The sequence below is a fragment of the Peromyscus maniculatus genome, chromosome 18 (genome assembly GCF_049852395.1).
Source record: "Peromyscus maniculatus bairdii isolate BWxNUB_F1_BW_parent chromosome 18, HU_Pman_BW_mat_3.1, whole genome shotgun sequence".
Classification (NCBI taxonomy): domain Eukaryota; kingdom Metazoa; phylum Chordata; class Mammalia; order Rodentia; family Cricetidae; genus Peromyscus; species Peromyscus maniculatus.
In genome coordinates, this window is record NC_134869.1 from 53,943,241 (window position 1) to 53,964,973 (window position 21,733).

At 36.0% G+C, this 21,733-nt stretch overlaps 2 protein-coding genes across 2 annotated transcripts; one reads left to right on the top strand and one right to left on the bottom strand.

The window, feature by feature from the left end:
• Nucleotides 1–10,141: 10,141 nt before the first annotated feature.
• LOC102923070 (olfactory receptor 6C3-like) lies at nucleotides 10,142–11,098 on the bottom strand. Its single transcript, XM_006996611.2, has one exon. The coding sequence runs from the start codon at nucleotides 11,078–11,080 to the stop codon at nucleotides 10,142–10,144; it is 939 nt and encodes a 312-aa protein (XP_006996673.1). The 5' UTR covers nucleotides 11,081–11,098.
• A 9,085-nt stretch (nucleotides 11,099–20,183) lies between these two features.
• Nucleotides 20,184–21,134, top strand: LOC102927099 (olfactory receptor 6C6). The gene has a single exon (XM_015989920.1). The coding sequence runs from the start codon at nucleotides 20,187–20,189 to the stop codon at nucleotides 21,132–21,134; it is 948 nt and encodes a 315-aa protein (XP_015845406.1). The 5' UTR covers nucleotides 20,184–20,186.
• Nucleotides 21,135–21,733: the final 599 nt, after the last annotated feature.

The following is a 21,733-nucleotide window of genomic DNA, read 5'->3' on the forward strand; positions in this document are numbered from 1 at the left end:
AAATAATCATAATTCTGAAACTTCTGATTTATTTACTGATTTATTGCTCTTAAAACTGAAAGAGTCACATGCTGACATTTGAAAACACTGAGACACTTTTTCCCCACTGTATGTCATAATCATAAAATGTATCATTGTTGATGAATAAATGTACTTTTAGAATTAAAGATAAATAAATACACATCATTAGATTAGTACTATTTTGGAAGTGAAAATCCATCAATGCATAGTATTTTATCCTCTTTTAATGTTGTATCTACTTTCCTTATTCTATGTACTTTGATTTTAACATTTTACAGGTAACAATGCAATTATTCATTTTCCTCTTATGGGCTAGAGCTATGAAGGAATGCAGGAAGACTTGTAAAGAAAAGTCTCAGTAGCTGTTGGTAGATATCCCTTCCTTCCATTAACACTTTTGTACCAGTTCTCAAAGACCAGAAAAACAGGCTTAAGGAAACCTCAACATGGCTTGTTTGAAGTAGGTGATCAAATATCCAGCTCTAGGGCTATTTTGGTACATTTTTTTTTTATGTAAAAACATTAGTGAAAACTCAATGGGTTGTAGTCATTTGTCAACTAAATGGGTTTGGTATAAATTTTAAAATTTTGTAGATTTCTAGACCATTAAAATGTTCCAAGGATGTATTTTATCTGAGAATAAAAACTATGTCCAAACATTTAATTCATCTCTTTAAGTTCAAATGTTAAATGGGTTAGGTTACTTTTTATTTTTTTCAAAGATGAATATATGTATCTATGTAAACAGTGTTCTGTCTGCATGTAAACCTGATGCCAGAGAGGCCATCAGATCTCATTATAGATCATTGTGAGTTGCCATGTGACTGCTGGGAATTGAACTTAGGAGCTCTGGAAGAGCAGCCAGCTCTCTTAATTGCTGAGTCATCTCTCCAGCCCAGGGTTAGGTTATTAACATCTCATTTCCTTCCACCCATTTCATCAAATTTACTTCATACTTGCCTTTTAAAGAATCTGAGATGAATTCCTTGAACAATTCAAAATAACAATTAACAATGATAATATTTGTTCAGTATCATGATTACAATTAATCTTCAGGGTTTCATTATGAAAATATACTCAAATTGTGCCCTTCCCAAGTCTCTACAATGAAATAAATAGCAACAATGACCCTTGAAATAAACTAGGTAAAGTATGGGCAATTCATAAATATTTATGGGGAGAAAACTGTATTAAAGGATATATTAGAGTTGGAAGGTTAAAGGATGCTCTTTTGAGAGACACATTAGGGAGTTTGACTAGTCGCATTTTAGTTTTGATATGTGTGTTAGTAATATTTCATGAAGCCATGGATGATCATTTTCCTCCATGATACATTGACTTTGAAAGGCCAGTTTTTTTCTCAAGTTTTCCTACATTTATTCATTTTTTTCTTTAGTCAAACCTCATTAAATGTAAGTCATTAGAAAAATTACACAGAGGACTTGTCCAAGCATATTTTGTTGATCACATTGTCTTCATTCTTTATGCCTTCAAATTTTAAAGAATTGTTCATAATGTTGGTGAATGATGGATAGGAAAGAATAACTATTTAATTCAAGGCATGGGTAATATCTAGCTCAGCTTCAAATCTCAAATTGTATAAAAGTACTCTGTATAATGAAGTTGAATGGATAGGGAGGTAGAGAGGATCTAGGATGAGTTGGTAGAGGGGAAAGAATATGATAAAAAATATAATATGTGCAAAAGATTTAAATACCCAAGTAAGTAAACAATAAACAAAAATATTCTTATATCAGTATTCTCACTGCAGGGTCTAGTTCATGCCATAAGGATTCTTTAAAAAATTTTTGTTCATTTGGATTTAGCAGATTCCTCAGGAGAACTCACTGAGTGACTATACTTATTTTTATTAAATTCTCTTTTTACTATTTTCATAGTTACTTATGCAAATCTTTCCAGGAATATATGAATGGGATACATTAATAACTTTCAATAATGATGTGCAGGATCAATTATATATATATATATATATATATATATATATATATATATATATATATATAGAGAGAGAGAGAGAGAGAGAGAGAGAGAGAGAGAGAAGAAAACTAAGAGAAATAGAGTTTATCAGGCCACATTTAATAGCTTCATAAATACTAGCGCTAATGTCTAGAAACGTTTTTGAAAATGAAAAAAGAAACTCTGTTCCATGAATAATAATGGTAGTAGAGAAGCAAAAAGCAAACTGAAAGGTTGAATTTCACAGAACTGCTAGAGAAGTAATAATAATACTTCATGAAGGTTTATTTAGTTATATACCAATAGATTATGTATTTCCTTATATATACTTCATTTAAAAAATGTTCCAAATAGAGAATTTGGAAAAAGTATCTAACCTCACACTTTTAGTTCATTACCTAGTCATATACAAAGAAAACACAGAAGAAAAATGAAATAATAATATCATCATCTTAAAACACTATTGATTTCTGATTTAAGATACTATAAAATCAGTTAACTTCATAGGAAGCATGTGGCTTGGTCTTTTTGTTTGTTTGTTTTTGTTTTTGCTTTTTTTTTTTTCGAGACAAGGTTTCTCTGTGTAGTTTTGGTGCCTGTCCTGGATCTCGCTCTTTAGACCAGGTTGGCCTCGAACTCACAGAGATCTGCCTGGCTCTGCCTCCTGAGTGCTAGAATCAAAGGCATGCACCACCACCGCCCGGAGTGGCTTTGTTTTGAAAGAGGTTATTGTAATTTTTAACTCAAGTGGACCACCTAATACATTATAACTTTTAATGAGGTAATTTCTTTAAAAACAAAATTTCTCTGTGCAAAATAGAGTTGAAATTTCAAGAATGTTTTCGAAAATTGAGATTTTATAAATAATTGTGTTCCAAAAATTCTGTAGCAACTAGGCTCTCTGGGAATGGCTGTGCTATTATTTTCCTTTCAGTTGAAATGATTTCTCAATTTTGACAGTATATTCATAGTAGTAATGATTCATTAAAGGCATTATTTCAGTGAACAGAAACTGGTGTATTTTATCTGATTTAATTATTCTCACATATTTCTAAAACTTTTATTCTTATTCTCAAATGAAGTATTGGGGTTCAGATTTGATAATTGTCATTAATTTATACAACTAGAAAATGTCAAATATCAATAGATTCCCTACAAATAAAGATATTTCTTCAAAATAACACTAGTCCATAAAATATGGAATGAGAACTGTGGACATAATGAATTTTAGCTTTTAATCAACAGAAAATACATAAATTGACATAAGTAATCATACCACATTTCAAAATATAATTACAGTAAATCTCAAGTTTGATAAAGTTGAGCTCTGAAATGGTGTTTGATTTTGAGAGGCTTGCACTGCTCTTTTCATGCCCAACTTACCTATGATTTTCATACAGCTTCTTGGAACTCCTGGAATAGAGGAAGTGTCTTCCACCACTATTTCATTAAATAGTCCCTACTCCAGGTAACTAGTTGGGGTTTCATTGTAAAGATTTTCATCTATGTTTTCTCATTTTGTCCAAAGTGGGTTTGTTCTTTTGATTACCGAGAGACAAGAAAGAGTGAAGATGGAAACTGAAACAGTTTCAGGAGATGTTTTAAAATAACCATGACTTGCTTATAACTTATCTCACATGGAGTACTAAAGTTTTATCCTTTCACTCTGCAGTTGGCTCAAGTGACCAATTCAGTGAATCAAAATTACCAGCAGAGGAATGTACACAAAGCACAAGGGACCATCAAGCTTAATAGCATTAGTATCAAAATTGGAAAAAGAAGCTTGGGATACAGTGCCCAGTGAGAGTGAGGTTATTAATAAAGAAGGAAGTCATGCTGATTTTCATGTAGTTTGGAATCTGCCTACCTTTAAGAATTTTGACTACAATAAAACATCTTATACTTTGTGCCTTTTTTTCTCTGCTCATTCAATCAATAATAATGAATTAGTGTTATAATTTACATGTCAAACATAATATTAGGACCATTTTCCTTGAGGAGGCTATAAATATAGTTTTACCAATGTTAGATTATCTTTTAAGGTCCAATATTACTGTGTAAGAATTTAGCAAATGCTATCCAAAACATTAAAATAGAACATGAATAGAGGATTTTTTGATTATCTTCTTTGCTTTTTATTTCTAAAAATTATTTATTTTTATTTTTGAGATTATAATGTAATTATATCATTTCCCCCCTTCCCTTTCCTCCTTCCAAACCCAACCATATATCCCTGCTTGCTCTCTTCCAAATTTGTGGCCTCTTTCTTCATTAGTTATTGTTACAAACATATATGTATGGGGATATACATTTATATATTCCTAAATGCATAAGTATAACCTCTTTAGTCTGTAAGTCTGTTACTTGTTTGTATATTTTCGATGACCATTTGGTATTGAATAAATGATTGATGTGCTCTTCCTTGGGTAAGATTATTTCTCACACTCTTTTATTTGTTTTATGTTTTCATTTTTTAATTGAAAATATATATTTTTGCAATATAGTCTGATCATGATTTCCACTCCCTGGACTCTTCTCAGATCCACACACCCCCCAAGCCATATTTCTCTCTCTCTCTTGCTTTCTTGCTTTTAAAATTATGTTATCATATTATCTGGTCAATGACTATAATCAAGTTTCTCAACTTTACTGAACATTGGTTACTCATAAAGAATAGATAGTAATGCTGATTTTTTAAAATGTAGTTATGAACATACATATTCCAAAATAGCATTTCATAAGTGCTTTATAGAATAGTTAGGATTATGTAGTATATTTCATTTATTTTTATTTTTTAAAGAATAATTTACTTTATTTTATATGTGTGAATGTTCTACCTGCATGTATATATGTGTACCACATGCCCATGGAAGTCAGAAGAAGGTGTTGGCTCCCCTAGACCTGGAGTTACAGATGGTTGTGAGCCACCATGTGGGTGTTGGGAATTGAACTCATTTCCTCTGCAAGAGCAACAGTGGTCTTAACCTCTAAGCCATCTTGACACACGCACTTCAACAGTGTAGCATACTTCATCATTTTAATTGATTTTTAAAATATTTAGTATATTTTAAGCAGATTTCCAGGCTAAATAATAGTAATGGTGGACACCTAAATATTGATCTTTGATGATAGTGGGAATCGAAAAGGTTTAACAGAAAACGGAGTGAAGCATTGGGAGCTTCACGAGCGACATCAGCGGAGTTAATCGAAATGAAGAGACTGCAATAAAGACGTACAGAAATCTGCTTTATAACCATTTAAAAAGTACAACTTATATAAAAACAAAAATTAAAGGGAGATATTCCATATGGCTGGGGGGGAGGAACCTGACTCCAGAAGCTATATGAAAACACCAGTGCCAGGGTGAGCCATGGGGCAGCCAGTACTGAGGACAGAGAGTGTCCAAGCAGCCTGGAGCTCCCAACAGGGCCTGTCCTAGGCCAGCCAGCAGGCACCCAGCATGGAGCCACTGCTGCTGCACCCATGGCATGGAGCCACCGCTGCTGCACCCATGGCATGGAGCCACCGCTGCTGCACCCATGGCATGGAGCCACCGCTGCTGCACCCAGCATGGAGCCACTGCTGCTGCACCCATGGCATGGAGCCACCGCTGCTGCACCCATGGCATGGAGCCACCGCTGCTGCACCCATGGCATGGAGCCACCACTGCTGCACCCAGCATGGAGCCACCGCTGCTGCACCATGACATGGAGCCACCGCTTCTGCACCCATGGCATGGAGCCACCGCTGCTGCACCCATGCTGCTTGCCCTGCAGGGAGGGAAGAGTGTGGAGCAGCATTACTGCCCACAGGCTACAAGCACAAAGGTTGAGCCAGGCAAGGTTCAGGGCACAGACATCGAGGGCTGGGGTGTGTGTGAGTGGCAGCCAGGAGCTTGCACAGAACCTGCCCCTAGACGGCCTGCCTAGCCTCATCACCCTGATTCTGGGCAACAGCAGGATATCTGAGTCTCATCACTGGTGCAGTGTTTATGGTGCTTCAGAAACCAGAGGCCCTGAACTACCCTAATTGTCATCGTAGCACCTACATTCGGTAACTGATGGAAGGGGATGCAGTGATCCACAACCAAACAATGGGCTGAGCTGCTAGACTACAGTTGAAGAGAGGGAGGAGGGCTCACAGGAGCAAGTGAGGTCAAGATCATGACATGGAAAACCACAGAGACAGCTGACCTAAGCTGGTGGGAGCTCATGGACTCTGGCCTGTGAGCTGGGGAACATGCATGGGACCGAATTAGAGTCTCTCAATGTGGGTGACAGTTATGTGGCTAGATCTGTTTAGGGAGCCCCTGGCAGTGGGACCAGAACTTATCCCGGGTGCATGAAATGGCTTTTTGGAACACACTCCCTAGGGTGGGACACCTTGTCAACCTTGACACAGTGGGGAGGGGCTTGGTTCTGCCTCAATTTAGTGTGCCAGACTTTGTTGACTCCCCAAGAGTGGCCTTACCCTCTCTGAGGAGTGGATTGGGGGTGGGATGGGGGATGCGAAAAGGGGAGGGAGGGGAAACTGGGATTGGTATGTAAAATGAAAAAAACTTTTTTTTTAATTAAAAAAAAAGAAAAGAAACCAGAGGCCTTGAACCAGACCAACAACTCATTGCAATGACTATTTGCATGTAAAACCATTTGAGCTATATCTATATCTAATCTATATCTACCTACCTATCTATCTATCTAATCTATATCTATCTATCATCTATCTATTATCTATCTATCATCTATCTATCATCTTTCTATCTATCTATCATCTATCTATCATCTATCTATCTATCTATCTATCTATCTATCTATCTATCTATCTATCTATCTATCTATCTATCTATGACACACTGCCATTTCCAATGCCACTATGACAAATTCAATGGAGAGGTGAGAAAGATGGAGAATGGAGCAGTGAGTACGCAGTGGAGAGAGGCAGAACTAGAGACACAACAGTATCGACAGGTGTGAGAGAAGGCTCCAGTGAGTGGGGGAGCATGTCCTTGCTGAGCTGGGCTGATTGGGTGGTGTGCAACAGTCTGGGGCTTGTGCAGACTCAGCCCCAAACATGCTGACCGCCCTGCTTCTGAACAATGACAGGATGTCCAAGATGAAGAATTGTTCATTTTCTGGATTGGACCTCCTGCAAAGACTTCTATGGTCTATGTGGCCCCTGGAGGCCTCTTTGGCATCGTGATCCACTGTTTCAAGCAGTGTTGAAGGTCAAGGTTTATGTGGATGTCTGTGGTGCTACAGCAGTCAGGGGATGTGTTGATGTTAGTGGCTCGTGTTACCTCCAAAGGCCATGCTGTCCATGGTCTGTTATGCTGTCTGAGGCCATGTTGATATCTATGCACTCTGCTGCCACTGAGGGTCATGTCTGGATCTGTGGTCCTACTGCAGCTGGGGCCAGTGTTGATGTCTCTGGCCTGTGTTACCACCAAAGGCCATGTGGATGTCTGTGGTCTGTGCTGACGCCTAAAGCCATATTGCTGAGTTGTCTTCACTGCCACCTGAGGCCAAGTTGATGTCCTTGGCCTGTGCTGCTGCTGTGGGCTATGATGGTGTCCATGTCCCTTACTGTGGCAGAGGTCCATGTTAAGTCCATGGTCTGTACCGCCACTATGACCATACTGAGGACTGTTGTGCATGCTGATGCCAGAGACCATGTGGATATCCGTGGTCCATGCTGTCACCAGAAACCATATGGAAGTCCATGATCTGTGCTCCTGCTGACTGCAAAAGGCAAGGAAGCTACTTTTGCCATGGTATTGTTGACTGTAGACTCACAGTTGAGAACGAGGGGCACAGAAGGCTTCCGTGACAACCCATACCCCTCCCCCAACTTCCTCCATAACAGCCCAGACAGAAAGCCATCAAAGAGAACTCTTAAAAATTGTGATAAGGGCCTGATCCAGTTGGGGGCTCCTCAGCTATTGGTTTATAGTTCATATGTTTCCATTCGTTTGGCTGTTTGTTCCTGTGCTTTATCTAACCTTGGTCTCAACTGCCTGGACTGAGTGTACCAGGTTGAAGAACTCAACCCTCAGGGGTGTCTTTACCCTGGAGGAGATGGGAATGGGGGGTTGGCTGGGGGGAAGACAGGGGGGAAGGGGGAGAACAAGGGAATCCGTGGCTGATATGTAAAATTAAATTAAATTATAAAATAAAAAAATTGTGATAAGGATGCTGAAGTGCAGCTGTCTACAACTGATGATGTCTTTGGGGGTTTTGAGTGGGGAAGGACTCAGTGTTCTGCAAGGGGCTGGCCATCATGAGTTTGACCATGTGAGTATATGGTCACCACAAGTTAAATTTTGGTTTTCTATTTTTTTAAAATTCTTTTTCTTTTTTTCTGGGGTGAGGTCACATCACAAGGGTGGGGGGAAGACTTGGGAGGATTGGAAAATGATGTGAAATTCCTGAATAATAAATAAAAATTATGTAAAAATTAAAAGAAAAGAAAATACCAGTGCCAGAAATGTGATACTTACGAGCTTTTTGGTAATGATTGCCCCAGAAACCCCCATATAAATAGACTTTGGCCATTCCTTTTGGTTGTACACTAGAATTAGATGATACCATATCAGTTATCATGATGCTTTGTAAGCCACAAGGAGAGAAAAGGTATTAACAGTCTTTCCCAGATGTGAATCTAATGACCTATACGACCAATTTTTCAGGCAAGATATGACTACTTCACTACTATTAGGGAAAACCAACTGCTTTCATGCTGTAAACCTTGTCAAAATCCTATGGCAGGAAATTCCTGGACTCTTGTGGGGGAATTGAATGTTGTTGCTTAGCTAAATTGACACAGTGTTAAGTTGGTTTTTACCTATTTGCTTTAACACCCATAGAAAATGCCTCTAGCAGCCTTAATCAGAAAAATGTTCTCTTTCCAGTGTACCATGGTGAATGCAGAGAATCATGGCTCCATAAAGTGCTGAGAATAAGTGATGAGTGAGTGCTGAGCCCCTAAAAGAGATTTATACCATGCCCACTAAGGCTCAGCACTCCATGTGCATACCATGGCACACACTGGACAATAACAACAACACATGCACACATATATAAAATGGGAAATACATAAAACTAGATCTAACACATCGTTTCAGCAAAGCTAGGAAATAAAAATATCGTGAACTTGAAATTATTTGTAAGTAGAAAATATTTGTATATTCAATAAGTGAAGAATTAGCCAGATAAGGTACATAGCTTGAAAAATAATGTTTGTTGTAGATTATTTGATATATTTTATGTAGCTACTGTTCCATTAGTAATATGGAAGGGAAAATTTAAGCATATACTTATTAAAACAGTGATACCTCTAAAAAACAAAATATGAAATATTTTTATTAAGAATAACCAGCAAGGTAATTTATATTCTATAGTAACTAGTTTTTTTTTTTTTTTTTTTTTTTTTTTTGGTTTTTCGAGACAGGGTTTCTCTGTGTAGCTTTGCGCCTTTCCTGGAACTCACTTGGTAGTCCAGGCTGGCCTCGAACTCACAGAGATCCGCCTGGCTCTGCCTCCCGAGTGCTGGGATTAAAGGCGTGCGCCACCACCGCCTGGCCTATAGTAACTAGTTTTTTATTCATAATTTTATTCATAGTTTAAAATTTTTAACTTTTAAAAAATTGTAAGATTATAATATAATCACAACATTTCTCTCTTTCCTTTCCTCCCCCAAAACCTCCCATATGCCCTCTCCACTCTCCTTTAAATTCATGACCCCCTTTTTTTTTACTGTTAGTGCATGCATGCTCGTGTGTGTGTGTGTGTGTGTGTGTGTGTGTGTGTGTGTGTGTGTGTATTCATAAATATAACCTGTTAAGTCCATATGATGCTACTTGTATGTATATTTTTCAGGGCCAACCATTTGGCACAGAATTTTAACCAGACTTAAAGGTGTGGTCAAGCCTGTGATCCCAGCGACTTTAGAGAATAAAGTACAAGAAATGATGAGAGGCTCAGACAAGCCTGGGCTACAGAGATCAGGCACAAGAGCAAGAGAGTGAGAGAGAACGCATTATTGAGACAGACATTGTGAGATCAGCAGAGAATAACAGAGGATTAAAATTTTTCTTAATTTTTATAAAATATTTGCAACAGCAACATTTCACATTAGCACATTGTTTTCATTTGTTTCTGTCAAAAGCTACTTTATGAACTAAGTCTTTGAAGGCTTGTTTTACTTGCTGGTTCCTCAAGGAATAAATAAAAGGGTTCAACATGGGAGCAATCGAAGTGCTGAGAACAGCTACTGTTTTGGTCAATGATGCCCTTTCTTTTGCAGATGGTTTCACATAGATAAATATGCAGCTTCCATAAGACATGGAGATGACAATCATGTGAGAGGAACAGGTGGAGAAAGCCTTTTTCCTCTGACTGATAGATGGAAATCTTAAAATAGTCCTGATGATATACATGTAAGATAAAATCACCAATGCCAATGTGAACAGCAAAGTAAACAGAGCAAAGTAGAAACCAATCACTTCTAGGAGCCAAGTATCTGAGCAAGACAGTTGTAAGAGGGGAAAATAGTCACAGCAGAAGTGATCGATGACATTAGAAGCACAGAAGTCTAACTTGAGGACCAGCATGAGTGGTGGGAAGATGGTCAGAAATCCTGCCAGCCATGAGGCGAGGACAAGAAAAGTGCAAACTTTCTGGTTCATGATGGTGGTGTAATGCAGTGGTTTGCAGATGGCAACATAGCGATCATAAGACATAGAAGTTAGGAGAAAAAATTCTGTCACACCAATGAAGATGAAGAAAAATAACTGAGCCAAACAATTGTTATAGGAAATGGTCTTGACTTGAGTAATTATTGATGCCAAAAATCTGGGGATGGAAACGCTGGTGAATGTAATTTCTAAGAAGGAGAAATTCCGGAGGAAGAAATACATAGGAGTCTTTAGGTGAGAGTCTAGCAAGGTGAGGATGATGATGATTAAGTTTCCAGTGATACTTAATATGTAAGTTATTAATAAAAAGATGAAAATTATCACCTGAAGCTCTCTGTTGTCTGATATTCCCAAGAGCACAAACTCTGTAATTACAGTGTAGTTTTTCATGCTGATTTTCTCTTTTAATAAAATGTATCGATGAAAAAGACATTAAAGAGTTTATTTAATGAAGTGGAATTGAAATGTTTGTATATTGACATTATCATCTCCAACAAAATGATGCATTGACTCTCTTTTTTTGTAAGAATTACTACACAGGCAATTTCTGTCATTTAACATTTTGATAGTTAGTATTGTCTTCCTTTATAAATACATATATAGATGTCATTAATTTATCATCATGGCATGCAGGTCAAAGCCAATACTTGTTCATTACCATTGAAATAGAGACTGTATACACGTACTATATTGAATAGGGAAAATATACTTATGGATCCATGTTTAAAATTTCCTTATTAATATTTTTGTATGAAAACTTTGCTGATACTCAAAATTTCTTTATGTGTAATACAGCTTTGAGAGACAGACTACCTCCATAGTGATTATTGACTTCACCTGTAATTTGAATGCTGTTCTGAAATATCTGCTTGGAAAGCACATATATTGCTTTCCATTTTTAAGATTGTATGCTTTTAGAACTGAAATATCTAATATTTAAAGTCAATTTTGATGCCACTTGAAACTTACAGAATTTAATTAATAAAATTCAGTGAACAAATTTACAATTATAATGCACAGCATTGTAAAAATTTTCACTCTTACAAAAATCTTTTTTATATATATAATCACAAATACCAGTGCTTGCAACCATAGTCATGTAGGACTATCATTACGTTGGTTATAAGGAGAGGAAAATTAATCACAGAGCTAGAAAAGAGACCCTTAATACTATAATAAATTATGCATTTATATGATTATCATAAGTGATAGTTTAACGATGAACTTTTTTAATATTTACTTTGTGTCTTTATCCTTACTTTTTTGAGAACAAAAGGAAATTCATAAGGAAGTTTTTTCTTTTTTGCAAAAATATTGCTTCTCTCCTTGAAGACTGACTATTCAGAATAAATAAAAATTATTAGCTTTGCTAATTATAAGATGTAAGACACATCACTTCTATCTGTCCTGTGCAATACTAATACACAACAAACAATATACTGTTTGTGGCATAAGTTCTCAATTATTATGTGATATTGCTTTCTTTGTATAGCAGGAACTGGACTTTTGGCAAGAGATGATTGTTAAAAATGGTAAAGGGCATTTCCCCCTTTCCATATATATTTTTGATAGTCCAGTATTGTCTTCGTTTATAACATACATATAGTTGTCACTAGTTATCATCAAACATGCATGTCAAAAGCCAACTTGTTATTAACATTTGAGAAATGGTTGAATTATATTAAGTGTGCAACTAAGAATAAATGCTAAAATGATTGAGTTCTCTAATTCTTTGAGATAATAAAATTTTAAATAACATACAAAACAAATTCATTTAAAACACAGAACATTCTTTTCTTATGTTGTATAACTAACACCCATTAGAAAGGTGATCTTAAATTTTCCTTTATTTTCTTAAAGTATAAAATATATTTTATAATTTTTTGGCATTCAGCTAAAAGTTGCTTCTATTATTATATAAACCCTCTAGCATAGATTAAGCAATACTTAACTGAAAGAAAGATTTCGAGTAGTATTACTTAGAAGTAAAATAAATCTCTCTCTCTCTCTCTCTCTCTCTCTCTCTCTCTCTCTGCATTGTGTGTGTGTGTGTGTGTGTGTGTGTGTGTGTGTGTGTGTGTGTGTGTGTGTGTGTGTGTGTAGGGAGGGTCTTACTCTATAGCTCTGGCTGGCCTGGAACTCACTGTGTAGACTAGACTGGCTTTGAACTCATGGAGATCTGACTGCCTCTATATATAATGTTCTTAATTCTTCCATATGAACAGAAATATGCTGGAACTTGACTATAAATATGTTTTTAAATCATTACAATTCTTTAATCCAGGGAATAATGGGTGGCACATTTTAAAGTTCTCTGCAGAAGGTAAAGAATGAATATTACATAAGAATTAGACAATTTTACCTTCTGTGGTCACTATAAATCCCTGAGAGACTAGCTTGGAGGAAGAAAGGAAGCAAGCAGAGGTTAATTCAGGAGATGTAATGTGGTCATGAACTACCTGTCTGGAAATCACAGCAATACAGGGAGATGAAAGTATTGTAGACCAATGAGAAGAGGCAATCAACCTGCTTTCCCTTCAGCCAAACTTAATTTTCCTAATAAACACATGGACTCTTCACTCGGGAGATAATTTATTCTCAATTATCTTGGGGTTGGTTAAATCTGAGTGAACTAATCTACAATGGGCCATTTGTTGAGGGTAGTGTCTTTATTTTATTCATCTGTGTATCTCAGTGGCCCAGAGAAGGTGAGCAATTAATGAAAACGTTTAATATCCTTACATATAAGCAAAATTTATTTGCTGCTGGTGATAATACAACATGTATCCACTATGGAAATCAATATGGAGTTTCCTCATAAAACTTGTACATTACCCAACCATATAATTCCTTGGCATATATCCAAATAATTCTAAATCCTACCACAAAGATACTTGAACTTTCTTGTTATTTTTTTCCTCAATTCATAATACTAAGGAAATGGAACCAACTTAGTTGTTCATCAACAGATAAATGTATGGTACACTCACACAATGGAATTTTATTTAACCATATATAAATATTAAATAGTGAAGTTTGTAGAAAAAATTGATCTGAAAATTATTATATTGAGTAAAGTAACTCAGGCTCAGGGGAAAAAAACAAAAATTGAATGCTCTCAGGCATATCCTATTTTAATTTTTATATATGTGAATACATATAATGCATTCATTCATTCATATATGGCTGTTGTTGTGTGTCTAGGCCATGTAACTAGGAAGGGTACCACAAGAGGTGAGAAAGGAGGTTTCAAAGACACAGAAGATGGAAATAGAATATATGTGACATAAAAGGAAAGAGGCCTAGCAGGGAAAGAAGGGTACAGGTTGGGGGTTGGTTGGGAAATAAGCCGGGAGGAAGATAAAATTGCAAATTATGTGTGAAAATACCATAATGAAACCAATTACTTGTGTTCAAATTCAAAAAATAAAACTTTAAAAAACAATATTTAAATTAAAAAAATAAAATTCAAACTAACACATAAATATGAGATGCAAGTGTATATACAATAGTGTACAGTAATATAAAGGGACATACAGAGTGGTCATTATATTTTCCACCTGACTCCTGTTTTCTTTACATTTTAAATTACCCAGTTTAATGCTCTATAATATGGCCTATGTGACACTTTGTCTGTATCTTTACTCAGAAACTCTCTCTCTCTCTCTCTCTCTCTCTCTCTCTCTCTCTCTCTATATATATATATATATATATATATATATATATATATATATAATTTTGGTAGGTTAGATAGGACCAAGTATATAAATATATGTAGTATATAAATTTGGTAGGGTAGATAGGACCATGTAAGAGTTTAGTGTATTACATGTTTTAAAATTTTTATATTTTCCAAAATAGACATTGAGTATATTTTATTATTTTCTTTGTTCATCAATTGTTTTTGTCTTATTTAACCATAAGATATATTTTTGTGCATTAATATCTAACTTTTAAAATGAATTTTGTATGCTATCATACAAATAGTGCTTCATCGTGGAAGTTTCATATGTTTGTTGTTATTCTTGGTTCTCCTTCTTTCCTTTCCCATTCTCATTCCATTCCTTCATTCTCCTCCAGTCCCATTCTGCACTGCCTTTTCCCCAAAGAGTCTTCCTTCAGCTTGCATGTCACATGTTCCATGATTCTCCCATTTCTGTTCTAGCTTACTGTTCTTCTAAGTTATTAACAACCTAAGGAAAAGTAGACATGTGGGTGGCTTTTAAGTTAAGAAACCCTCTCAATTTCAGTTACAGCAGAGGAACCGCATACGACCCACAGCTGGTGGATCAGTATTTTAAACCAATCCAGGTCTGAAAAATACTCCATTTTAACCAGAATATTCCAGCAGATGCAGAAAGAGATTTTTTTATATGAGTAAAAGGTCATCAGCATTTACAATATGTATAGTCCTAGCCTGCAAATTCTGTGTGCAGAATGTTTTGTGTAATTATATCCACATTGCAAAACCGTAAGTGTACACAAAACATTGCCTTCTTCCAACAAAAAAAGGGACACCATGTAAATATCCATCACTAGAATACTGGATGTATGCACTATATTTAGTAAAATCCTAAATGCAATTGCATATACATATGTTTAAAATATGATGTATAGAACTGATGAAGGATGGAGCCCCCAGAGTCCATCATCTATTCAAACTTGGAGTCTTTTATGTTTCAAAATGGAGTTTGGGATTTTTTTCTAGTTCTGTGAAGAATGCCGTCTGGATTTTGAGTGGGATTGTGTTGCTTAGTAGATTGCTTTTGGCAATATAGCTATTTCTACAACATCAGTTCTGCTCATCTATGATCATGGGAAGTCCTTTCATCTTTTTTAAGTTATCTTCTTCAATTTATTTCTTTCATATCTTGATCCTATTTACATGATGTATATCTTTGTCTTCCCCTTTCATTGTATTTTTCTAACAATCCCTAACAGCTAATTCTCTCACTCTTGTAAACATGGTTATAGCTGTTAATCTTTTACCTCTCTCCCATGAAAGGGACCTCAAAAGGCCAGAAGGGGCTGATCTCTAAAATCCTGACAAGGTGATACAGCATGCAGGCCAGTTCTGGGTGCACCTGGAAAATAAAGCTTGTTTTAATTGGAAAACTATTTTTCAATGTCTTTAGGGATATATAATATTACTTATATGCTTTTTTCAAGGCTGATCACTTAGTACTGGCAGCAGATTCAGATGGGAAGGAAGATGGGTAGGATTTAGGAGGAGTTGGGGGGGAAGGGAAATCATAATCAGAACATATTGTACAAAAAAACTATTTTCAATAAAAGAAAAATATAAAGCAAATTGTTTTTATTATTTCATATACAAATACTGTTTTTATATAATCTTCACCTTTACAACTGTCTTGGGGAAATCAATTTTGCAACTGCTTTCAGTAACAGAGACTTTAGATGGACATTGGAGTCAAAGCCGGGTCCTTTTGCTCCATTGTCATATCCTGATTTGAAACTGGCCTGGGATGCTTTATATCCTTTATATGGTTCCTTCTAGCACCAGATAGAGGAAGTTCTTGCATCAGACAGAGGAAGAATAGAAGAAGAAAAGACAGATAAAAGTATTAAGCATAGCTGCAACCCAAGACTGAGAAGCACACTCAAGCTTCTTGCAATATTCAGCCACTGACATCCCAGTTGGCATGCAGCTCCTGCATTGCTAGTGTGAGGTGATTCACTATTTGGAAGGTGATGAGGGGTTCCCCCAGAAACAGTACCCCTAAGTCAAGCTTGTACTTTCACTCTTCCTCCTGTTCTACACTTCTCAACCATCATGTTCCAGATGTGCAGGTACCATGTCATCAAACAATCTTAGGTGCTATGGAAACAAACACCCGGCAGCTATAGAGTAATATAATTGATTTTCTTAGTTGAATTTTTCTCACTCTTATTAGTTCTTTGGGGATTTCATGCAGTGTATTTTGATTATATTCGCCCCCTTTCCTGACTCATCTCAGATCCATCACACACACACACACACACACACACACACACACACACACACACACATGATTTTGTGTCTTCCTTTTTCATTTTTGAACACATCAAATACAGTTTGTACTGTACTTGGTTGTATGGCCTTCACTCTAGAGTGACCAGTATACCGGGAGTCATACCCTTAAAAAAAAGTAATGCTTACAAAAGATAACAATTACAAATAGCTCCTTAGCTAGGGGTTGGACTTCATGTTCACCTTACCTCTCCATGCTGGAGATTTTGTCCATCCTGAGCCTGCACAGGTCTCTACCATACTACCTCACTTGCTGTGAACTCACATGTGTATCTGTCATGTGGTGTACAGAAATAGTTTCCCTGTAGTCATCCAATGCTTCTGGCTCTTACACTCTTTCCTCCCTGTCCACAATGATCTCTGAGCCTTAGAACGATGTTATGTAATACAGATTTTCTGTTCAATGATAAACATTCAGCAGCCTACAATTATCTGCACCTTGACCAGTTATAGGTCTTTGTGTTTATCACTATCTGTTGCAGAAAGAAGTTTCTCTGTTGAGAATTTATCAGTTCACTAATCTATGGTTATTATGATGTCACTAGCAGTAAATTTAATACTATGTCCATTTAACAAAACCACAGTAGTAGGTTCTTCCTCTATAAGTAGCTACAGTAAACTTAGTTCCCTAAGTCAGACTCTGGTTTGTCACTGGTGCTCCAGAAGGAGGGGTTATATATTTGTTACCTCTAAATAGAGAAAGAGTTCTTTTAACACCAAGTTATAAAAAGTAACAGTAAATTTATTCTGCTGTACTAGGATAAAATTAGGTATGCAAACCAACATAATCGAATATGGAGCCTAGAATTACACAGATATTGTCAACAAATATTCAACATGCATGCCAAGAATATAAAATGTGCAAAAGATAGATTTTCAACAAATGGTATTGGAAAAGGTGAATATCCACAAAGAAATATGTTATTATATACTTGGTTTATACCACAAACAAAAATCAACTCTAAGTGAATTATATAATATTACCTAGCATTTTAAAAGTCTTATAAGAAAACATGGAGGTCAACTTTACATTGGTCTTCTTTATTTATATTTTTTTTTTTGATTTTTACTTTCTGTGTAGGGGTGATTTGTCTGCATGTGTGTCTGTATACTATGTGTGCAGTGCCCATGGAGACAAGAAGAAGGTGTTGGACCACTGGAGTTACATACTGTTGTGAGGTAATATGGGTGCTAGGATTTAAATCCAAGTCCTTTAGAAGAACAACCAGTATTCTTAACCAAGAGCTATCTTTCTAGCCCCAATGACACTGTTTTTAATGATGATTTGAAAGACATGATACCAAAATGCAAGAACAAAAACCAAAATAGATAAGTAAGACTAACCCAAAGTAAAAATAAATAAAAAAAAAACACCAACAGGATTAAAAGACAGTCTATAGGAGTATAGAATGTGTTTATAAATCATAGCTCCAACAGGGGCTAATTTTGAAAATACATAGCAACTACAATGAACTGTTGCTGCTCCTGATAAATTTTCTTGATTTTTTTAAGTTATTTAAGACTCCTATGGGATGCCTTTTCTAAATCCTTGACTAAGACTAGACTACTGTGGTATCTTTTATTATCAATAATGAGTATTTTGTAACAGTAATCCCCAGAGAAGATTTGTAATTTCAGTAGATTCCCTTGAGTTGGTAAGAAGTGGGAAACGGTAGAACCAGAGCATTATAAGTGCACAGTTGGCTATGAGGCATCTCTTTGTTGTAAGAATTGTGTATATTTCAGCAATGGTTTCATATTCTTTTTATGACTCCCGATTTTTACTTCATCTTGAAGAATGACATCTAATTGGAAGATTAGGATGACAATGATCTCAACACTAAGAATGAGATTTCACAAAATTCAACCTGTCAGATGGCACATGTTAAAATTACCATCGTAATCTCAAGTTTCCACAGTAAATGTGAAATTGAAGGAATGTGAAAATTCTTTATGGAAGTATACCAAGTATTGTGCCTTTTCTGACAAAAATAGTAAGAATATTTCTACTGGATAGTAAAATAACGATCACCTAAACAATTGAAATTATCTTTAACTGACAAAGCAGGACGATTGATAGACATGAAAAGGTGAGTCCATGCTGATTTTAAATTAACTTTATAATATGAAACAAAGGCTAATGCACAGTAAGTCCAATGAAGGGAATTGTATTTGCAGTACTGAGTTCTTATATTTTATGAAATGTTTTAAGGGGTAGATATTTTGAGGTTATGTGTGAACAGATTAATGTATTTTATTTTTAACTCACTTCTATATTTGTTTTTCTTTGACTGTTTTATAAAGTGGTGTGAAGTTTCTGTAATAAACCAGTCTTAGTGATATCATAATTCTAAGTCTGCTAAACCTACACCATTCAGAAACGACTAATATCTAGCAATCTTTTCACATATGAATGTTAAGGATAACAGGAAAATAAAAAAGTAAACATTTGCTTGATGAAAACTAAAGCCTGAGCATCTTCAGAAGCCAATTTTAAAATTATTCACTAATACTGATTTTTGGAAAATTTGTTGTTTGTTAAAGCATTGTTTTCCCCCAAAATTGGTTCATAAAAGTAGTACAGGCAAAGGAAAACAATATTAATAAGACAAATGAAAAAGGAATAAAAATAGCAAAGAAGAAGCTTTAGTGAACTCATTTAAAGGTAAGAGAGCACCAACTGCTTATTCAACACCAAACTGTCCACCCTGAAATCAGATATACAAGTAACATTATACAGACTGAATGGGTTGTACTTATGTATTTAGGAATATACACGTATTTAAGAAAAAAAGTCTACAAATTTGAAAGAGAGCAAGGGGGTGGGATACATGGTAAGGTTTAGAGAGAGGAAAGGGAAAGCGAAAATATTGTAATTATACCATAATTTCAAAAAACATGTTTTAAAAAGTCTTGGCTGGGCGGTGGTGGCGCACGCCTTTAATCCCAGCACTCGGGAGGCAGAGGCAGGCGGATCTCTGTGAGTTCGAGGCCAGCCTGGGCTACCAAGTGAGTTCCAGGAAAGGCGCAAAGCTACACAGAGAAACCCTGTCTCAAAAAAAACAAAAACAAAAACAAACAAACAAAAAAAAAGTCCACAAGTAAGCTAGAGCCAGTGGCATGGCCCGTAATCCAGGCTCAAGCAGGAGGACCAGAAGCTTATGGCCTGCTTGGTAATAGGAGACATTTGGAAGTGAATGTGTTAATTTGCACTTATGTAATTATGAGAAAAATACTATTCCATTTCAGGGGTGGAGGTGTTTTATGTGAAGAATGCTGAACACAAAAAGACTAGGACAAGTTTGTAATTAACCTATGGCATATAATTATGTGTAACCTGAAATTTCAGGCTAGAAAACATTTGCAAATGATGTATTTCCGCTTCTGCTTTAGTGTGGGTATATAAATTCTAGTGCACAAAAAATATTTTATTTGTTTTTTGTTCTCTAAGGCTTACAAAAGAGGATGAAGAATCAATCAGTGGAACTTGACTTCATTCTTTTAGGATTGACAGATGACCCACAATTGCAAATTGTGGTTTTTCTGTTTCTCTTTCTCAATTATATGATGAGCCTGATGGGGAACTTAATCATTGTGCTCCTCACCCTGCTGGACCCTCGCCTCAAGACTCCAATGTACTTCTTTCTCCGTAATTTCTCCTTTTTGGAAATCATATTCACAACAGTGTGTATTCCTAGATTCTTGACAACCATTGTGACTGGAGACAAAACTATTTCTTATAATAATTGTGCAGCTCAGTTGTTTTTTATTCTTTTGTTGGGAGTCACAGAATTTTATCTCCTGGCTGCCATGTCCTATGACCGCTATGTAGCCATCTGCAGACCACTACATTACCCGATCATCATGAACAGCCGAGTGTGCCACCAACTTGTCATCAGCTCCTGGGTGACTGGGTTCTTAATCATCTTCCCCCCATTGGCCATGGGTCTGAAGCTGGATTTCTGTGATTCCAGAATAATTGATCATTTTATGTGTGAAACTTCTCCTATCCTACAGATCTCCTGCACAGACACTCATGTCTTAGAAATGATGTCCTTTGTCTTGGCCGTAGTGACACTTGTAGTCACACTGGTACTAGTGAGTCTCTCTTACACTTTCATCATTAAGACTATTATGAATTTCCCTTCTGCACAGCAAAGAACCAAAGCATTTTCCACCTGCACTTCTCACATGATTGTTGTTTCCATAACGTATGGCAGTTGCATCTTTATGTATATTAAGCCATCTGCAAGGGAGAGAGTAACCGTGTCCAAAGGTGTAGCTTTGCTGTATACTTCAATCGCTCCTCTTCTGAACCCCTTCATTTATACGCTAAGAAACCAGCAGGTGAAAGAAGTCTTCTGGGATGTATTACAAAGACTGCATTTTTCAAAACACAGTTTAAAATCATGATATAGACTGCAACCACATATTTAAAATGGAAAATCTATTTCATTTTTTTTATAATTATTATGTTTTCCTATGACAGCAGTTATTTCATATGTGGGAATTTTTTCCTGAAGAACCCTGTAACTCAGTTCTACTTTACATTTTACTTTTCCTTGAAAGATTGTACTCCATGATAACTAACTTCCTCCAATTCCTTTCTGAAAGTATTTTTATGAGTATATATTATTATTACATGCCCATTTCTGGAAACCATTATATTGAATAAAATAAACTTTGTATAGTAGCAATTTTCTATGTGTGGTTAATTATTTGATTGAATATCAATGCAATGTGTATATATAACATTCTAATCATTGGGAGACACTCATTACTTTCCTGTAAGTGGTCTTCAAAATCTGTAAAGGACACAAACGCTTAAACCAAATATTATTATGTGGCGCTAAATGTCTCAAAAACATTGTGGGACAGACAGGATAACTTTTGTAGAATTCCAAGGAAAAAATCTTTCAAGAGAATATAATCATGCCAAGGTGAAAAAAATACAAATATAACAACAATTAATGTAAAAAATAGGATGTGAATTTGAAAGAGCGCAAGGAGGG